Below are 14492 nucleotides of genomic sequence, written 5' to 3'. Positions count from 1 at the left end.
ATAAGTATGAGTATATACTGTACATGTGGTAATACTGTATCAGTATGCTTGTTTTAGCCAGTGTGACTCACCAGTGTGTTTAACAAATCTCTTGCTTTTTCTAAATCCCCATTTGTGGGGGATCTATCCTTAACCTATTAATCAAACACAATAAAAGCAGATTTTCCCACCCAACTACACAGTAGCTTGCAAATTGGTGCACTCGGTAGTGCTGTAGTACTCTGCAGCTACTGAAAACCTGGACGCAGAAGAGTCTGTAGATTGTCAGGCGTTTTGCGGAAGACTCAGTAGTGTATAAATGCTATTTCCTCTTTACAAAAAATTTGTTGTGCCTTTATTGACACGACCTTATTACCAAGATCACAGTTTGGACTGGCCTACTATTATCGAAAGGGGCCCGTGTTCACTGAAATACCAAAGGTAATTTGCTCCTGAATTTTTACTCTGGGGGCTTGGCAGGTGTGGACTAGATTAAAATTACGGACTGCTGCTTCAATTACGTTATGTCCGCAGGTAAAACGAGTCCCATACAAACAGAGCTTAAATCTCCTATGAGACACATAGACACTGGTTGAGAGCAAAGTTTTTGGTCATAACGCAAGACCAGTCATTTATCCAGCACTTCTGGAGCAGTTTTCAGGGTTAAGGGTCTTGCTCACGAGCCCAACAGAGATAAGATCAGTCTCTCTGCCTCTTTCAGTCTCTCTGCCTCTTTCAGTCTCTCTGCCTCTATCAGTCTCTCTGCCTCTTTCAGTCTCTCTGCCTCTATCAGTCTCTCTTCCTCTATCAGTCTCTATGTTCACGGGACAATAAAGCCTGGAACTTGAAAAGAGGCAAAAGCCCCTTGTGCCTTGGTGCCGTTATCTGTCCTTCATTGAGAGTGTCACAAGCTCACAGGAACGTGAGCAACCTGCAGGTTTCAGAGTCCAGTGCAAAAGTTGGACCGTCTCTCTCCCCGGGGTACCTCCTCCAAACTGATTATTCTCTTCGAAACCACAGGGATCACTGCTTGTTCTGCAGGCCATTGTATCCCAGCACAATGGGATACAATGGAGACTTCACTGAGAATGGAGTCACCCAGCAGCCGGCTGGTTCACTCTCATGCATCCTCACATGCATTCTAATGTATGTTAATTAGTGTCAGTCACATGACCTGGACCATCTTCCCTGTTCAACAGGTAAGGCATCTTTCCCTGAGCTTTACTCCGAGTCACAGGACCACGGTACGGTCATATTTAAGCATGACATCAGCAATCCAATTACAAGGCCATTTGAGTTTGCCCAGATTGTTACTGCTGCCGGCAACAGAATATATGAATTTAATTTACTGTGTAATAACGTGTGTTCTGCTGGTCTCTCTATTTAATGTGCCTTCACAGCGATGGAGTTGAATTGATAATATACATCCACGACTTTGACTCATTCCTTGGAATTGCCTCAGGTTCCCATAGTCATACAAATAGCAAATAAAAATAATCTTATTTTTTCCTTCCATGTCTTTCTCTCCTTCCATTAACCGCACACAAGTGCCCCAGTGGCGTCCTGCTCGGACTGTCTCACCTCCCTTCTTGTACAGCACCAATTCCGTCTTGAACTCTCGCCGCTCATCCAGCGCCCCCTTGATCTGCGTCGTCAGCCGCTCGCTGGTCTCAGGCCCGTACAGGAAGTGGCAGGCGCAGGTCTTCTGCATGAGCTCGGCGCGGGCATAGCCGGTGAGGTCGCAGAACCCGTCGGAGCAGTACACAATGGGATAGAGAGACTGGACCTGGGCATTCCCCAGCACAAAGTTACTGTCTGTTACAGGAAGAGAGAGAGGCCGAGATCAGGACATACACCATTAACAGTATAAAACAGACATCACAACGACAAGCATGGAAACCATGTCAGTGGCTAAGATAACCCAAAATATACATTTCTAAATCAGTTTTGACCATTTCTTTCCTCAGGTACTGATTCTGCAGTGACATTTGTCCATTTTCTGAAACTGCTAGCCCTGTTCAGGGACAGAAGCAGGCCAGAGCCTATCCCAGAAGCTATGGGTGCAAGGCTGGATGGGGGGCCAACCCATTGCAAGACATACTCATACCCCACTCAGTCACGCATATGGGCCATCTGGTAACTCCAATTAGCCTCAGCATGACTTTGGATTGGGGGGGTGAGGAAGCAGAGCACTCGGAGGAAACCCCACGTTGAGATGAGGAGAACATTTAAACTGTAAACCCTGGGGGAGACTTGCTCCCCTAGTCTTAGAGGTGCTACCTACTCAACCACCCGCCAAAGACACTCATCCATCATATTTCACATGGTTATTTTCCACACCAGCTACCAGCTTATTTGATGATCAGCTTACATGCATTTACTCGCAGAGTAGAATACCAGCTGAGAATGAAGGCATTTCAGTGGTACTCAGCCAGGGGGAGATAGGCGATGGCTTTTTAATGGAGCGACTGCATGGCCAGCAGTCAACACAGAAACTGAATAGTGATTATAATGTGTGATGGGAATTCCCAGGTCGGCTCTGTGTTTTTCATATCGTGATGAAAAGTTGTGGGATGCCAGTGTGTAGATAAACATGATCTGCTACAATGTAAATGCAGGTTAACCTCTCCAGCTCATTTTGCTGCTCTTTCCATGGCACCGTGGGGGACGTGTCCTGTGGGGAAAGTGGCCATGAATGAAACACCTTAAAATGAGCCAATGGAAAGGCTGCTACTAAAGAACCGTCGACTTGCTTGTCAATTTCTTACATAGTCAGCCAGTGTGACAGCGATAAAAAGCAGCAAAGCTCCCACTAAAACCCTAACTGCGTGTATCGTATGCACAATAAATATAATTCCTATATTGACTAAAATTCCTGACCTCCGGCTAACCTTTCACATCCGTTTCAGATTTTCCGTAAATATGTCTGTGAGATTATGGAAACAAAAAACAAAGGGATTCCATTGTGCTGGAACGAATTATGCAAGACGTATAGTTGTAGTCGGCTGTGTTTAGACTTTTACAGACAAATAAAAAAAAGAACTACAGTGATATAAACTTCATAATAACCATCCAATGTGCAGCCCTTGATGTACCTGATATCTCAGGAACTGCAGAGCATGAGGCAGGAGACACCCGGCACAGGGCGCAAACCGATGACAGAATCTTATTAATGAATAACTGCATCGTTATTAATCCATGTGTGATTCTTCCCGAAGCTATTTGGGTAAAATGTCTCACTCACTGGTACCAGTGCACTTTCCCAGCTGGAATTTACAGCAACACTCAGAGAGTCACACATTCAGGACCGTCAGCCCAGGCCATTCTTCTCTGCAGTTATTTTAGAGATGCGAGATGTGATTTTCAGTGCACGGCCATTGTGAAATAAATCTCTCCGAGCCGGGCCCAGCTCGCATGCATTTTACTGCATATCCGACCTGAGACGCTGTTTCCTCTGATCATGCATATCAATATTAATAACAACACTCTTTGCAAATGTATTCTTTTGAAAATTCTTCCGTTTTGCGCCCCCCCCCCCCCCCCCCCCCCCTCAATGAGACCACAAACACCCTGGGGCGCGGAGATCATAAACAACAGCTATTATGCGATCTATCGTCACAATACAGGGACTGAGCTCTAGAACGTATAAACTCATTAATAACAGTATGAAAGGTCATACTGTGCACTTTCATCCTTACAGTATGAAAGGTCACAGACCACGCCCACCCACCCACCCACATCGCCAGGTCTTCTGCCTGTCAGCTCCTTCCTCTTTAGCTGCTGAACCTCCGAGCGCTGAGAGCTGACAGAGCCGGGGAGGCTGACCGTGAGTAACGGAGCCGAGGTGATGGCGATTCTCCTAACGCGAGGTCATAGAACTAAACAGTGTTGGCTAATCAAGAAACAGGAACCAAGACATAGCATGCTTCCGAAATTCACATACTTCCTTGCTATGTAGTAGGCAAAATATAGTATGTAGAGTAAGCAGTATGTCTGAATCCTTAGTACTGATGAGACTGTAGAGAAACGGTACCTGGATGACATTCTGCAAAATTCCAAAGTGTGCGTCCCGTGAACGCTATACTATCCCACAAGGCCGCTGAAGCTGCAACCTGCAATGAAAAATGCTGCTCGCTCGGGTATTTTTTGTTAAGATGGCGTAGGAAATGCTGTCTCTTTTAGTTGATTCAAATATGTTTTTTTTTTTATTGATAGTTTTTAGCGGTTGTGATGTTGCGTGGGGTCAAGCTGTAGGTCAGGTGATATGCAAAATGACGACTGCAATACATCCGACTGCATACATACAGTACTGGTTACGTGAAAGGTCAATACATACCATGTAAGTGTACTGGTTTGGATGGACTTGTGTGTGACATACTGTACCATAGCATCACGCTGAAGCCCCATACCAAAATGGAAATGTGAGATAACGTCATTATTGGAACAACACACTGTAAAAGAAACACACTTGCATGACTGAATTTTCAGTGCTTAATAGTAGCTAAAAGAGATGTTCCTCAATGCCACGTCAAAAAAGGTGTAAATTATACTGTACAACTACATATCCAGATAAACTTTGCACCTTCAGTTAGCTACTTTTGGTCAGCTGACCTGAGTGTCTTCATGTTACTCGATTTGCAGATTAGGTTTGGACACAGGAGCAGAAAATACTCTGCCATGGAGAGCAATGCCAGAACATGTGCGGTTTTGCAGTTTAATTCACACGCCATCGTTCACATGTACTCTTGACTGACTTGCCGTGTGCCTCTGGTACAGACCTGAACTGTGAGACTTGGGATTGTGTGTATGATCCTTTCACAGTGCATAATGCATACCAAGCCATGCATTCATATACAGCATAATATATACACTGTCAATTAGAGAAAATATATATAGCCAAATATATATAAGACACATATTCCTTTGGCAACGTGTTATATATAAGTGCATCTGTGTGTCTGGCTCTACTCAATATATTTCTTGGTGTTTAACCATGAAATGTGGATACTTCTGTCGTATTTGGAAGAAAACCAAGCTGACTCACATAGAAGGTTATATTTAGTTAATGTGAAACTCAAACTAATGTTTAAAATGTGACACATCCCAGCCCCCTGAATGTGGTCCATAAAATTCCTAGCTTTCCATTAATTTGAATCATTTAAACCAGGGTGGGCAATCTTATCCGGAAAAAGGGTTGGTGTGCGTGCATGTTTTCTGGGGTAACCTTTATGTCAGCTCTTCAAACCCAGGTGTGAGGACTCTTCAGCCAAATCGGTGCTCTAATTAGTAATATAATTAGGGAGTCGCAGCAAAAACCTGCACACACAGTGGCCCTTTCTGGGTCAGACTGGCCACCCCAATTTAAACACATCCTTGTGCACTTTATCACTTTTTCATCTTCTCACCCAAAACACTGAGGTACTTATCCCAGTCTTTAGCTACACATGTGAGCTCATGCATGTTAGCGACGGCAGAGCTGCTTAAGGCAGGCGTCCGGATGAAAGCGGCGTGCACATGAAGCCTACATTTATTTACTTCTCCTGCCCTTTTCGCTTTTCATCTTCACAGGGAACGAGATCTCTCTGTTCTCTGCTATGGGCAAGTTGCTATGGTAATGTTTAAAGATGGCTGCCCCCTTTCATGTTTCTCCTTACTGAGCTTTATTTCATAGCTCATCAAATTTTCATCAACCAAATATGTCATCATAGACCCCTGAAAATGTTCACTCTTGCATCTTGGTTTCCGTTATTAATTATTTATTCATTATCTTTTAGTACATCCTGTACGTAATACATGTGACAGTCTTAATCTAATATATGCTTTATTTTCTTTTTGTTGTATACATTCCCCTTGGTTATGTACTATTTGCTATTTTCACACGTGAGCCAAAGTGCAGCGTATCGCACATGGAGGAGCTGAAGCCATGAGATGGACAGCAGGCCTTAAAAGCAGCCTCCAAATGCACTTCATTCACGAAGAGAGCTCGCAGAAGCTGAAGATATCTCAAGGTAAGTCTCTTTCTCAAAGGGGCCGCTTAGCTTTCAGGACCCAACAATGGCTGCCATCTCAGGCCTGGAAAGCTACAGGGAAGTGCATGGGCTTTACTCCGTCGCAGTCACAGAGTACACAACTGGTTGGTTGAAACAAAATCCCGGTCTGGACTTTTACACTCTAGACCTGAATTTCCCAACTCTACCATGTACTGCTTTTCACAGCAGCCTTCAGAATATGCCACAGGGTCCCGACCAACAGCGTCTGTGATTTACCCCCTGCAATCTGCATTCCTCTGCATCCTGTGCATCACATACATTTAGGGTGACCACCCAATCCACGTCAGGGAGGACACTGTGTGCTGCTTCATGTTTTACAAACTTCATTTAAACTGAAAGGCTCCTGTGCTCGGCTAAATAGTTATTAATGTGCTTTGACTGGTTTGTTTCCTTGATTGAAAGACTCATCAAGCTGTTTCACATTAACATTAGGGGCACATGCATGATTATAGGAGATTGACCAATCAGCGCGCAGCAAGAACTTGGCCCTTAAGTAAAATTACAGTGCTTTTAATGGTAATTTACAAATCCTGTCCTAACTCAAAGTGTCCTTCCTGGCATGGATTAGGTTATAACCTGCATACATTAGCTCACAGGCATTCTTGCAGAATGTATTTGGCATGTTTCAAGTTGCTGGAAAACCTGCAGAGCAGACAGTGCAACCCAGACTGAAGTCTCTCCCCCAGGCCAGTGCAGGTACTAGCAGGAGTGCTGCTGCAACACAGTGTTTCTCAGCCAAGTCCTCTGGGACACTCAGACTGTCCACATTTTGCTCCATTCCAGCTCCCAGCCAACCAGGAACACTGAATTACCTGGTACAGGTGTGTTGGGAGCTGGGATGGAGCAAAAAAAGTGGATTATCTGGGGGTCCTTGAGCACTGGGTTAAGACACACTGCTCTGGAGAACTATTATCAACCAACCTTCTGCTGAGGCCCTTGATACCCAGGTCAAGAAGGTTAATATGACCAAGGTAACTGAAGCTATGTTCATCCTCAAATCCCTTCATATTGGACAGTCGGGTGCGTGACACTGCAGGACACCTTAATGGGGCCTGACTGAAGACTGATGAAGTGGCCAAGTATCCCAGTCAGCATTCCATGAAGCAGTCTCAGTGTTACTCACCGACCAACAAGGCTTGGTAGCTCTCTATGGGGCTGGCAACCAGGTCTTACCACAACAATTACCATGCTGAGATTGACCAGAAGCCTCCACAACAGGAAATTTGACGACCAGAATTCAGAGAAGCCACTTATTCCTCCACAGAGCACCAGATGAAATTGTTGGCTGTTTTGAATTTCAGCCTCATTTGCTCTAGCTGAGCGCAGCTGAGCAAGTCTAAGGTCGGCTAAAAAATAAAACACACAGACTATTAATTACTTGCTCGTCAAATGGCAAATGATACCTGCTGAAGCATGAATTGCAGGCCTATATTCTACATATGTCACAAAGGGCCAGTAATGAATGTGTGGTGCCCAGTGTCCCATATGCTAATACGCTGACCTTCACATGGGTCCATAAAGGCAGAAAGGTGTGACTTAACCTATCAGTGAAAGACCAGTTTAGCTACCATTCTCGTCAAGTAAAGACTCTGGAGGTAAAGAGCATTGTGGGACTGGGAATGTGAAGCATTATCCTTCTCTCTCTCTCTCTCTCTCTCTCTCTCTCTCTCACACACACACACACACACACACACAGAGGTTTGTATTCATATCTTTATGGGGACTCTCATGGCCTTTACCCCTACCCAGCCCTAACCCTAACCATAAGTTACCAAACAAAATACGAGACATTTTTCCTTTTTTGATTGCATTCACAGACCTTTGTGGGGACCTGAAAGATGGGCCCCAGAACGTCAAAAAAAAAACAAGGTGTTCATCACATTGTGTGGTACATAATATATAAATAAAACGTGACATAAATTGAGAAGCCTGTGGGTCCCTAATTAGTAGCCATTAAGAAAAAAACATGCGGCAATTACTCATTTGAAAGAAGCCATAGAGCAATTAGATACTGTACAAAACAAAAAAAAAGCTGAGCGGGACACAAATAGATTCCAAGGACTGTGCTGTTGACAGGATTGTGGTGATACTAATCACAGCGGAGTTTAAGGGGGGGCGGGGGGGGGGGCTGCTACATCCCTCAGAGCTCCCCCACCCTCTCTATGCTGGTGCCTTCTCCAGCCCCTGGAGATGGATCGTGTCACACTTCCCCCACAATGGGCAACTGTAGTGTAGGAATCTGTTTTTGTCATGTTAACTGTTAAGCTGATGGGCGGAGTCACAGATCAGTCTCCCGCCGTTAGAGGAGGACGATACGCAGGACAATGTGGCCCTGATTCTACAGGAGATGCAACCAGGTCATTTACAACAGTGGAGAATGAAAGTCAGGACTTGGGACTGCAACTCCAACACCAAAGCCATAATAATAATGGTAATAATAGCAAAGATGATTAGGAGAGTGAACTTTGTGCCGGCTAAACACACAGCAAGCCCACGGCACTCATTTCCATACAAATACCCACAAATCCAGCTGCTGTCTTGCTCCCCATGGATTTCAGTACGAGAGGGTGTCTCTGTCCCTCTTATTTACTGTCAGCAGTTTCTGCCTGGGATATATCAGGTTACGTTGCTTGGCAACAGGAGCATACGGTGTGTTCCTGTGTTGCTATGGAGACAAAGGCTTTGGAGGAGTTTCGGGTTGTTGTTGGTACGTTCAGCGCAAGAGCTGTGAGAAGACAGATCAATATATTATGCCATGAAATTGTGTGAAATCTCTAATTTGAGGTACTGAAGATGCTGCCAGCTGACAGAGAACAGCGCTTCTTCAACCTCATCGGGCAGCTGAGGAGTGGTGATGTGTAGCAGATGTCTCTTTACCTTCAATGACTTCCTAACTAGTGGAGCACTTTTAGTAATAAGGACGTAATCAGGATGAATAAAGTGCAGATTTCACCAGAAACCTACGGACCTTAATAAATAAATGACCTATATATATATATATATATATATATATATATATATATATTATCTAAACACTGAGCAAGGTGTCCAAACCAAATTACTTGAACTTTACGTGTAACACATATAAAGAATGGCAGGCTCTAAAAGACTGCCCCGGATGAGAGTCTCAACTAATCTAAGGAAGATCATCTCTGTGTTGATGTCTGAACCTCTGGCCTCACACAGGAAGCTTGCATAAGCTGTATAGCCCAGACCCACAGCTCTGGGGAGACTGGTTGGGGTTGGGTGCAGTATGTTGCAGCTGCTTATCTGAGTCATTTATAGTCCTCTCCCAGTTAAACCATTATTTTAGCTGGGATCCATAAAAGCTCCGCCAAAGAGTCTGAGAGCCTGATAACACTCTGCCTGCAACAGAGCTGCCCTCTCTACTGTTACTGGGGTCTCACGTCCGAGGCCTCACCTGCAGGACATCCTTAGTCTTCCTGTGTTTAGGGATTCCTTTCTATTTCAGTTCTTTCTTCATAGTGATCTGCCCTGACGGTTAAAAGATGGCAGCTGTCTATGTTGGTCACACACTGTGAGCCGATGCTCCCCCGATAGTTTCGTGCGACTGATATAGATGTTGGTAACATCGCAAATTCCCAGAGCAGAACAAGATTTTTTTCCCCACGTACCTCCAGTACAAAAGGTTGCATGATGACCTCTCGGTCTGCTGATACACGAATCTCCTTTCGCAGCTATTTTTTACTTCACTTTTCATGGCAATAGAGCCTAAAAGTTTGGTTAAGAATAAACGGCCAAATTGTCATTTCATTCACATTTCTTCAACTCGGTGCCAAAGAAACGTCATTAATGAGAGACGTCGCTGGCATCTTATAGCAGCCGGTGACGCGGGAGTGATGACTTGTGTGCACCGTTTGTCATATCGCTTATTCAAGATAGAGTATTGCAGATGTCACCCCTTTGAGCAGTGATCCTGATGATGCATGAGCCTCTGGGTCTAACTAGGTGGCGGCGCAATTTCAGATGGTTACACTTTAAAGCCCTTAGTCTTTTATCCGGCGCTTTATCAGCTGAACTGCAGCTGGCCTGAAAAAGAGTCACACCGTTATACTGAACTTCTCGGAAAATTGCTCTCATCCGTCAGGGACAGAGGGAAGGCAAACAAATGTGTTTGTAATAAAACGTGAACTTTGCTGGCAGCAATAAAGGAGCAGCAATGAGAAACTCACGCGAACGGGCCTTCCGGAAATCGATGTGACGTTTTGCAGTTGTGTCATTTGTAGGAAACAAAACTGTTAGCAGCCTTAAAACTCACTTGCGGTCTGTGCTATAGGCGAAAGGGGCCAAATAAACAGCGGCTACACATTTTATATTGCATGATGAACGTACTGCATGCGCATGTTATTCTTTCAACACTGAAACCAAAATATTTATACTATATGCAACACCAGTAAGATGAAGTTTCTCAGGAGTACAGCTATGAATGAGAACAGAATGTTTTAAATCCAAAGAACTGTTGCTATTCCATTCATAACAGCGGGAAGGGCTTTCCATTGCACCTAAAATCATTAGAGACGATGGCCTGCACCTTGCCCTGATACACTGACAGACTATCGGATCACTTCAGATCTGCCTGTATTCAGGACGGATACTCAGTTTCCCTCAGGCTGTTTTCAGTGCTTCAAGCGATGCGTAGCTTCAGCTCAGATGGAGATCTACACAGCATGGCCATAGCGGCAAGGCTAAGCAGGTACAAAGGGACATTAAAATCAAATAAACCATGCAAGAATCACACAGCACCGAAGCAACTCGCACCAAGTGTGTCTGTTTGTGTTTCAATTCATTGTCTGTCTCTGCCTATCCCAGACGATTGGTGACAATGTTATGTTTACAGTTGGAATAAATGGATTGGAATCTCAAAACAAGTAATTGCTTAGTTTCTGAAACTAGAAGGAACTAGACTAGACTGAGCTGAAGTCTTAGAAGCCACAAGGTACTAAAGAAAAACTGATATACTTAAAATATTCAGCTAAATAAATATTTGATCAGTGACTCACTGATGATTTGAATATTATATGTGATCATTTATTGATAATATTTAAGAAACAAGTCGGTAGACTTAAAGGCCCTCTGAGCCTTTTTTGTGGTGAGATGTTTGAAGGTTGAATGTTACATGTTAAAGGGACCCACTGTGGATACAGGGCCATATGGAAACTGTCTGTCGGATGTGTCCGAGGTACATCTATATAGAGAACGTTAAAGTTTCAGCGCCAAGGACTTTTCATGGACACAATGGGGAATTCAAATACCAACGGGAGGGAACGTCAGCCTGAAACTGACAGCATCTACCTGAAAGAGACAACCCTCCGATTCTGCACACTTATTATCGAGAAGGAAGACCTGAGGGGACCGTGTGGGCGGTACCAGGGGTGAGAGAGACGGAGGGAAGGGAACGGGAGTAATGGAACAGGAACCGACACAGAAGATGGGGGAGTGTGGCCTCCAGGAAAAGGAGTGTAAAACCTCCAAGATTTTTGTTTTGCGGAGTCTTAAAAAAGGAATTGACTGAGTTCTGCCTGTAGCCTCTGGGATATGTGCCGGAAACCTCCGTGACCCTGAATAGGTCAAACAGTCACAGACAATGGATGGATGGATGGATGGGTGAGATTCAGGAAGTGGGCAACAAACACAAAGGCAAAGTCACGGTCTACTCATCATCTGGCCTCTTCCTGACCCCAGGGCCCAGTGCTGTACTAGAACCAGCAGGTCTGAAATGCATCCAAAACAAAGGCTGCAACTCACTGACTCATTTGCCGTTCTTATCTCTAAACCGTCTACCTGTCTACTGGATCCCATGGCTACAAAGCAGATGAAGCAGCTACTGCTTAATAGGAAAACTCATGACAGACAACATGCTTAAATCATTATTTATGGAGATTCTATGTTTTCCTCACATTGCATACGTTTTTTTTTTCCCATTGCAAAACATGAGGTGAAGCCAGGGCTGCTTAAGTCTGCTCCTATGTTGAAGCTAAGCTGGTTCTAATACTGAGATGCTACTGAGGGGCATGGTTTTCTGCATCAGGTGTATCAAACTAGGGCTGCGACTAAGCTCTCTAGGATGGCGGATCTCTAGGAGCAGCGTTAGGCAGCCCTGACTTACACAAACTGGCCGTCATAAACTGCCCATAGCGGGTGACTTCCTTAAGATGGACTGGCAACACATCTAGGATCTCCCATCTTGTGCACTATGCTGTCTACAACAGGCTCTTGGCCTCTCATGACCTTGCAATGGATTAGTGGTCAGGAGATAGATTAACCGGACATGTTACCATTTCTATTCAGGCACCAATAATAGAGAATCCTAAACTGGGCCTATGTCTAGCTATAGGCCTCTGGAATATCTCAATGCAGAATAATGTCAGAAGCTGTGTGTCGTCTCATAATGAAAGCATGATACCTGCTGAAGCACGAATTGCAGGTGCCAGTCAGGATTCAGGTGCCATAGTCCTCAAACTACACTTGGCAATAAATGACTTCTCTCCGCAGACTTCCTCTGCCCGTTCCTGTGTTTCGGCCCACTTTTCACATCGTAAATCCACACATCCTCCTCGACAGACTAGAAAATCTCGTTGGTCTCAGCGAGCAGGTGCTTTTTTAATTTGGTTCCTTCCTATCCAACATACTGTGACCATCGTCAACATACTGTACCTAGCAGTCAGCTATGAAGCATCACACGGATCACTGCTGGCTGACTGCTCCTCTCCCTGTGCTTCCCCTTGGCGATCTGATTCACAAACATGATGTAATTAACTTAAGATAAACATCAGTAGAACCGAAAGGACGTTAAGTGACCCCACGTTACTCAGACATGCTTTCAGAAACCTGGACAGCCTCTGGGTCCACTCAGACACCTGAGATGAATCCAACTGTTGAGGGGCCAACAGTTGACATTAATAATATATCTAAAGCATATAAAATGAATTAGCCTCGTGCCCATTGCTTCCGGGATAGGCTGCGGACCCCCCGCGAGCCAGTAGGATAAGCGGTTAGGAAAATGGATGGATGGATGGACAAAATGAATTACATATAAATCAATCATGAGAAGGTCAATATCAGAGATGGTACCAATATGATACAATACACCAGGAGAGCAGTTTGACTACAGTCAGCTGACTTAGATCGCGACATTCGACCATTTTAAACAGAAGAATTTGCCACACATTTAAACAAAGTATCCGAGGCGTAAGAAATCATTTTCCCACTTCCTGTGTGGGCTTTAATTTTGCGGAAAAAAAAAACAAAACAAAACAAAGGAGAGCAGCATGTTGTTCATGCAACTAGGAAAAACGATTTATCATTTTAAATGGGAAACTGGGTACAACACGAAATCATCTCTCCATTTCTATAACTGCAACCCCTCCAAACCGGAATGGAGCCTGCTGCAGTCGGCCGGGGGGGGGGAGGGGGGTGGGCTGGAAAAGTAGAGTCACCTGTCTGGTGTCAGAACATGGCTGTAGCCCCGGTAATGATACAGAAACCCACTCATTGCCAAGTTCTGTGCCAGAATGAGTGCATCCCTCTGAGTGCTGTCTGCTGAACGCACCACATTACCGTGCTATTTCGGGGCTTTTCAAACAAAAATCGCATCATGAGATTTTAAGCTGAGGGCTCAGTACACACTCATAATGTGACTCACAGTGCCCCTCTGTGTGTTAGCACTGTGCGGGGTGGTGTCCTGCCTGATGTACATGCGCGTGCATTTCAGTGTGTGTCCGTGCGTAAATCCTCGGCCGTCGGCAGTATGCATTTCCATAGCTGTATGTTAAATTCATGTTTGGGAGTGTTTGCATGACTGAGCGTCTGAGAGAATGCCGAAATACACTCAGCGGCCACTTCATAAAGCACACCTGCTTGTTAATGCAAACAGTCTGCTTCTCCAAACAGGAAATCACAGAGCCAAAATGCAATATATGCAGCTATCAGACTGGGTCAAGAGGCTCAGTTACTGTGCGGTTAAGCTTTAGCGACACCAAAGCGATTTTAAACGCGGTGTGATTATTGGTGCCAGACGCGGCTGTTCCTGCGTCTCAGAAAGAGCCTCCTGGGATTTTTCACACGCTACTGTGTCTCGAGTTTACAGAGAATGGTGTGATAAATATTCAGTCAATGGCTTTTCTGTCGCCAAAAACACCTTGTTAATGAGAGCGGGCAGAGGAGAATGGCCAGCCATTAAATTTAACAGGAAGGGCAGAAGGGCAAAAAAATACCAGCTCAGTACATTCGCGGTGTGCAGAATGGATTCTGACCTCGAAGCAGTTCTGGAGGTAAAAGTAGGACCTACCCGGGACTAGCTAGGTGTAGCTAATCAAGTGGACAGAGTGCATATGTTCAAGAAATTTAACAAGACCCATTTACCGGGTCAGCTTCACAGCCTGACTTATTTGGAAAAGGTAACTGACTGACCGCACCCAGCTATAACAACTACACACAGGTGGT

At 44.8% G+C, this 14492-nt stretch overlaps 1 protein-coding gene across 1 annotated transcript in view; it reads right to left on the bottom strand.

Annotated features, from left to right (window-relative positions):
• Window positions 1-14492, bottom strand: part of LOC125709419 (potassium voltage-gated channel subfamily H member 8-like) — a 45459-nt gene that overhangs the window by 20812 nt on the left and 10155 nt on the right. The window contains exon 2 of the mRNA XM_048977802.1: window positions 1561-1794. Within this exon, the coding sequence (XP_048833759.1) occupies window positions 1561-1794 (234 nt within the window). The remainder of the gene's footprint in view (window positions 1-1560; window positions 1795-14492) is intronic.

This window comes from Brienomyrus brachyistius, chromosome 16 (genome assembly GCF_023856365.1).
Source record: "Brienomyrus brachyistius isolate T26 chromosome 16, BBRACH_0.4, whole genome shotgun sequence".
Lineage (NCBI taxonomy): Eukaryota > Metazoa > Chordata > Actinopteri > Osteoglossiformes > Mormyridae > Brienomyrus > Brienomyrus brachyistius.
This window is presented reverse-complemented; position numbering and strand designations above follow the sequence as displayed.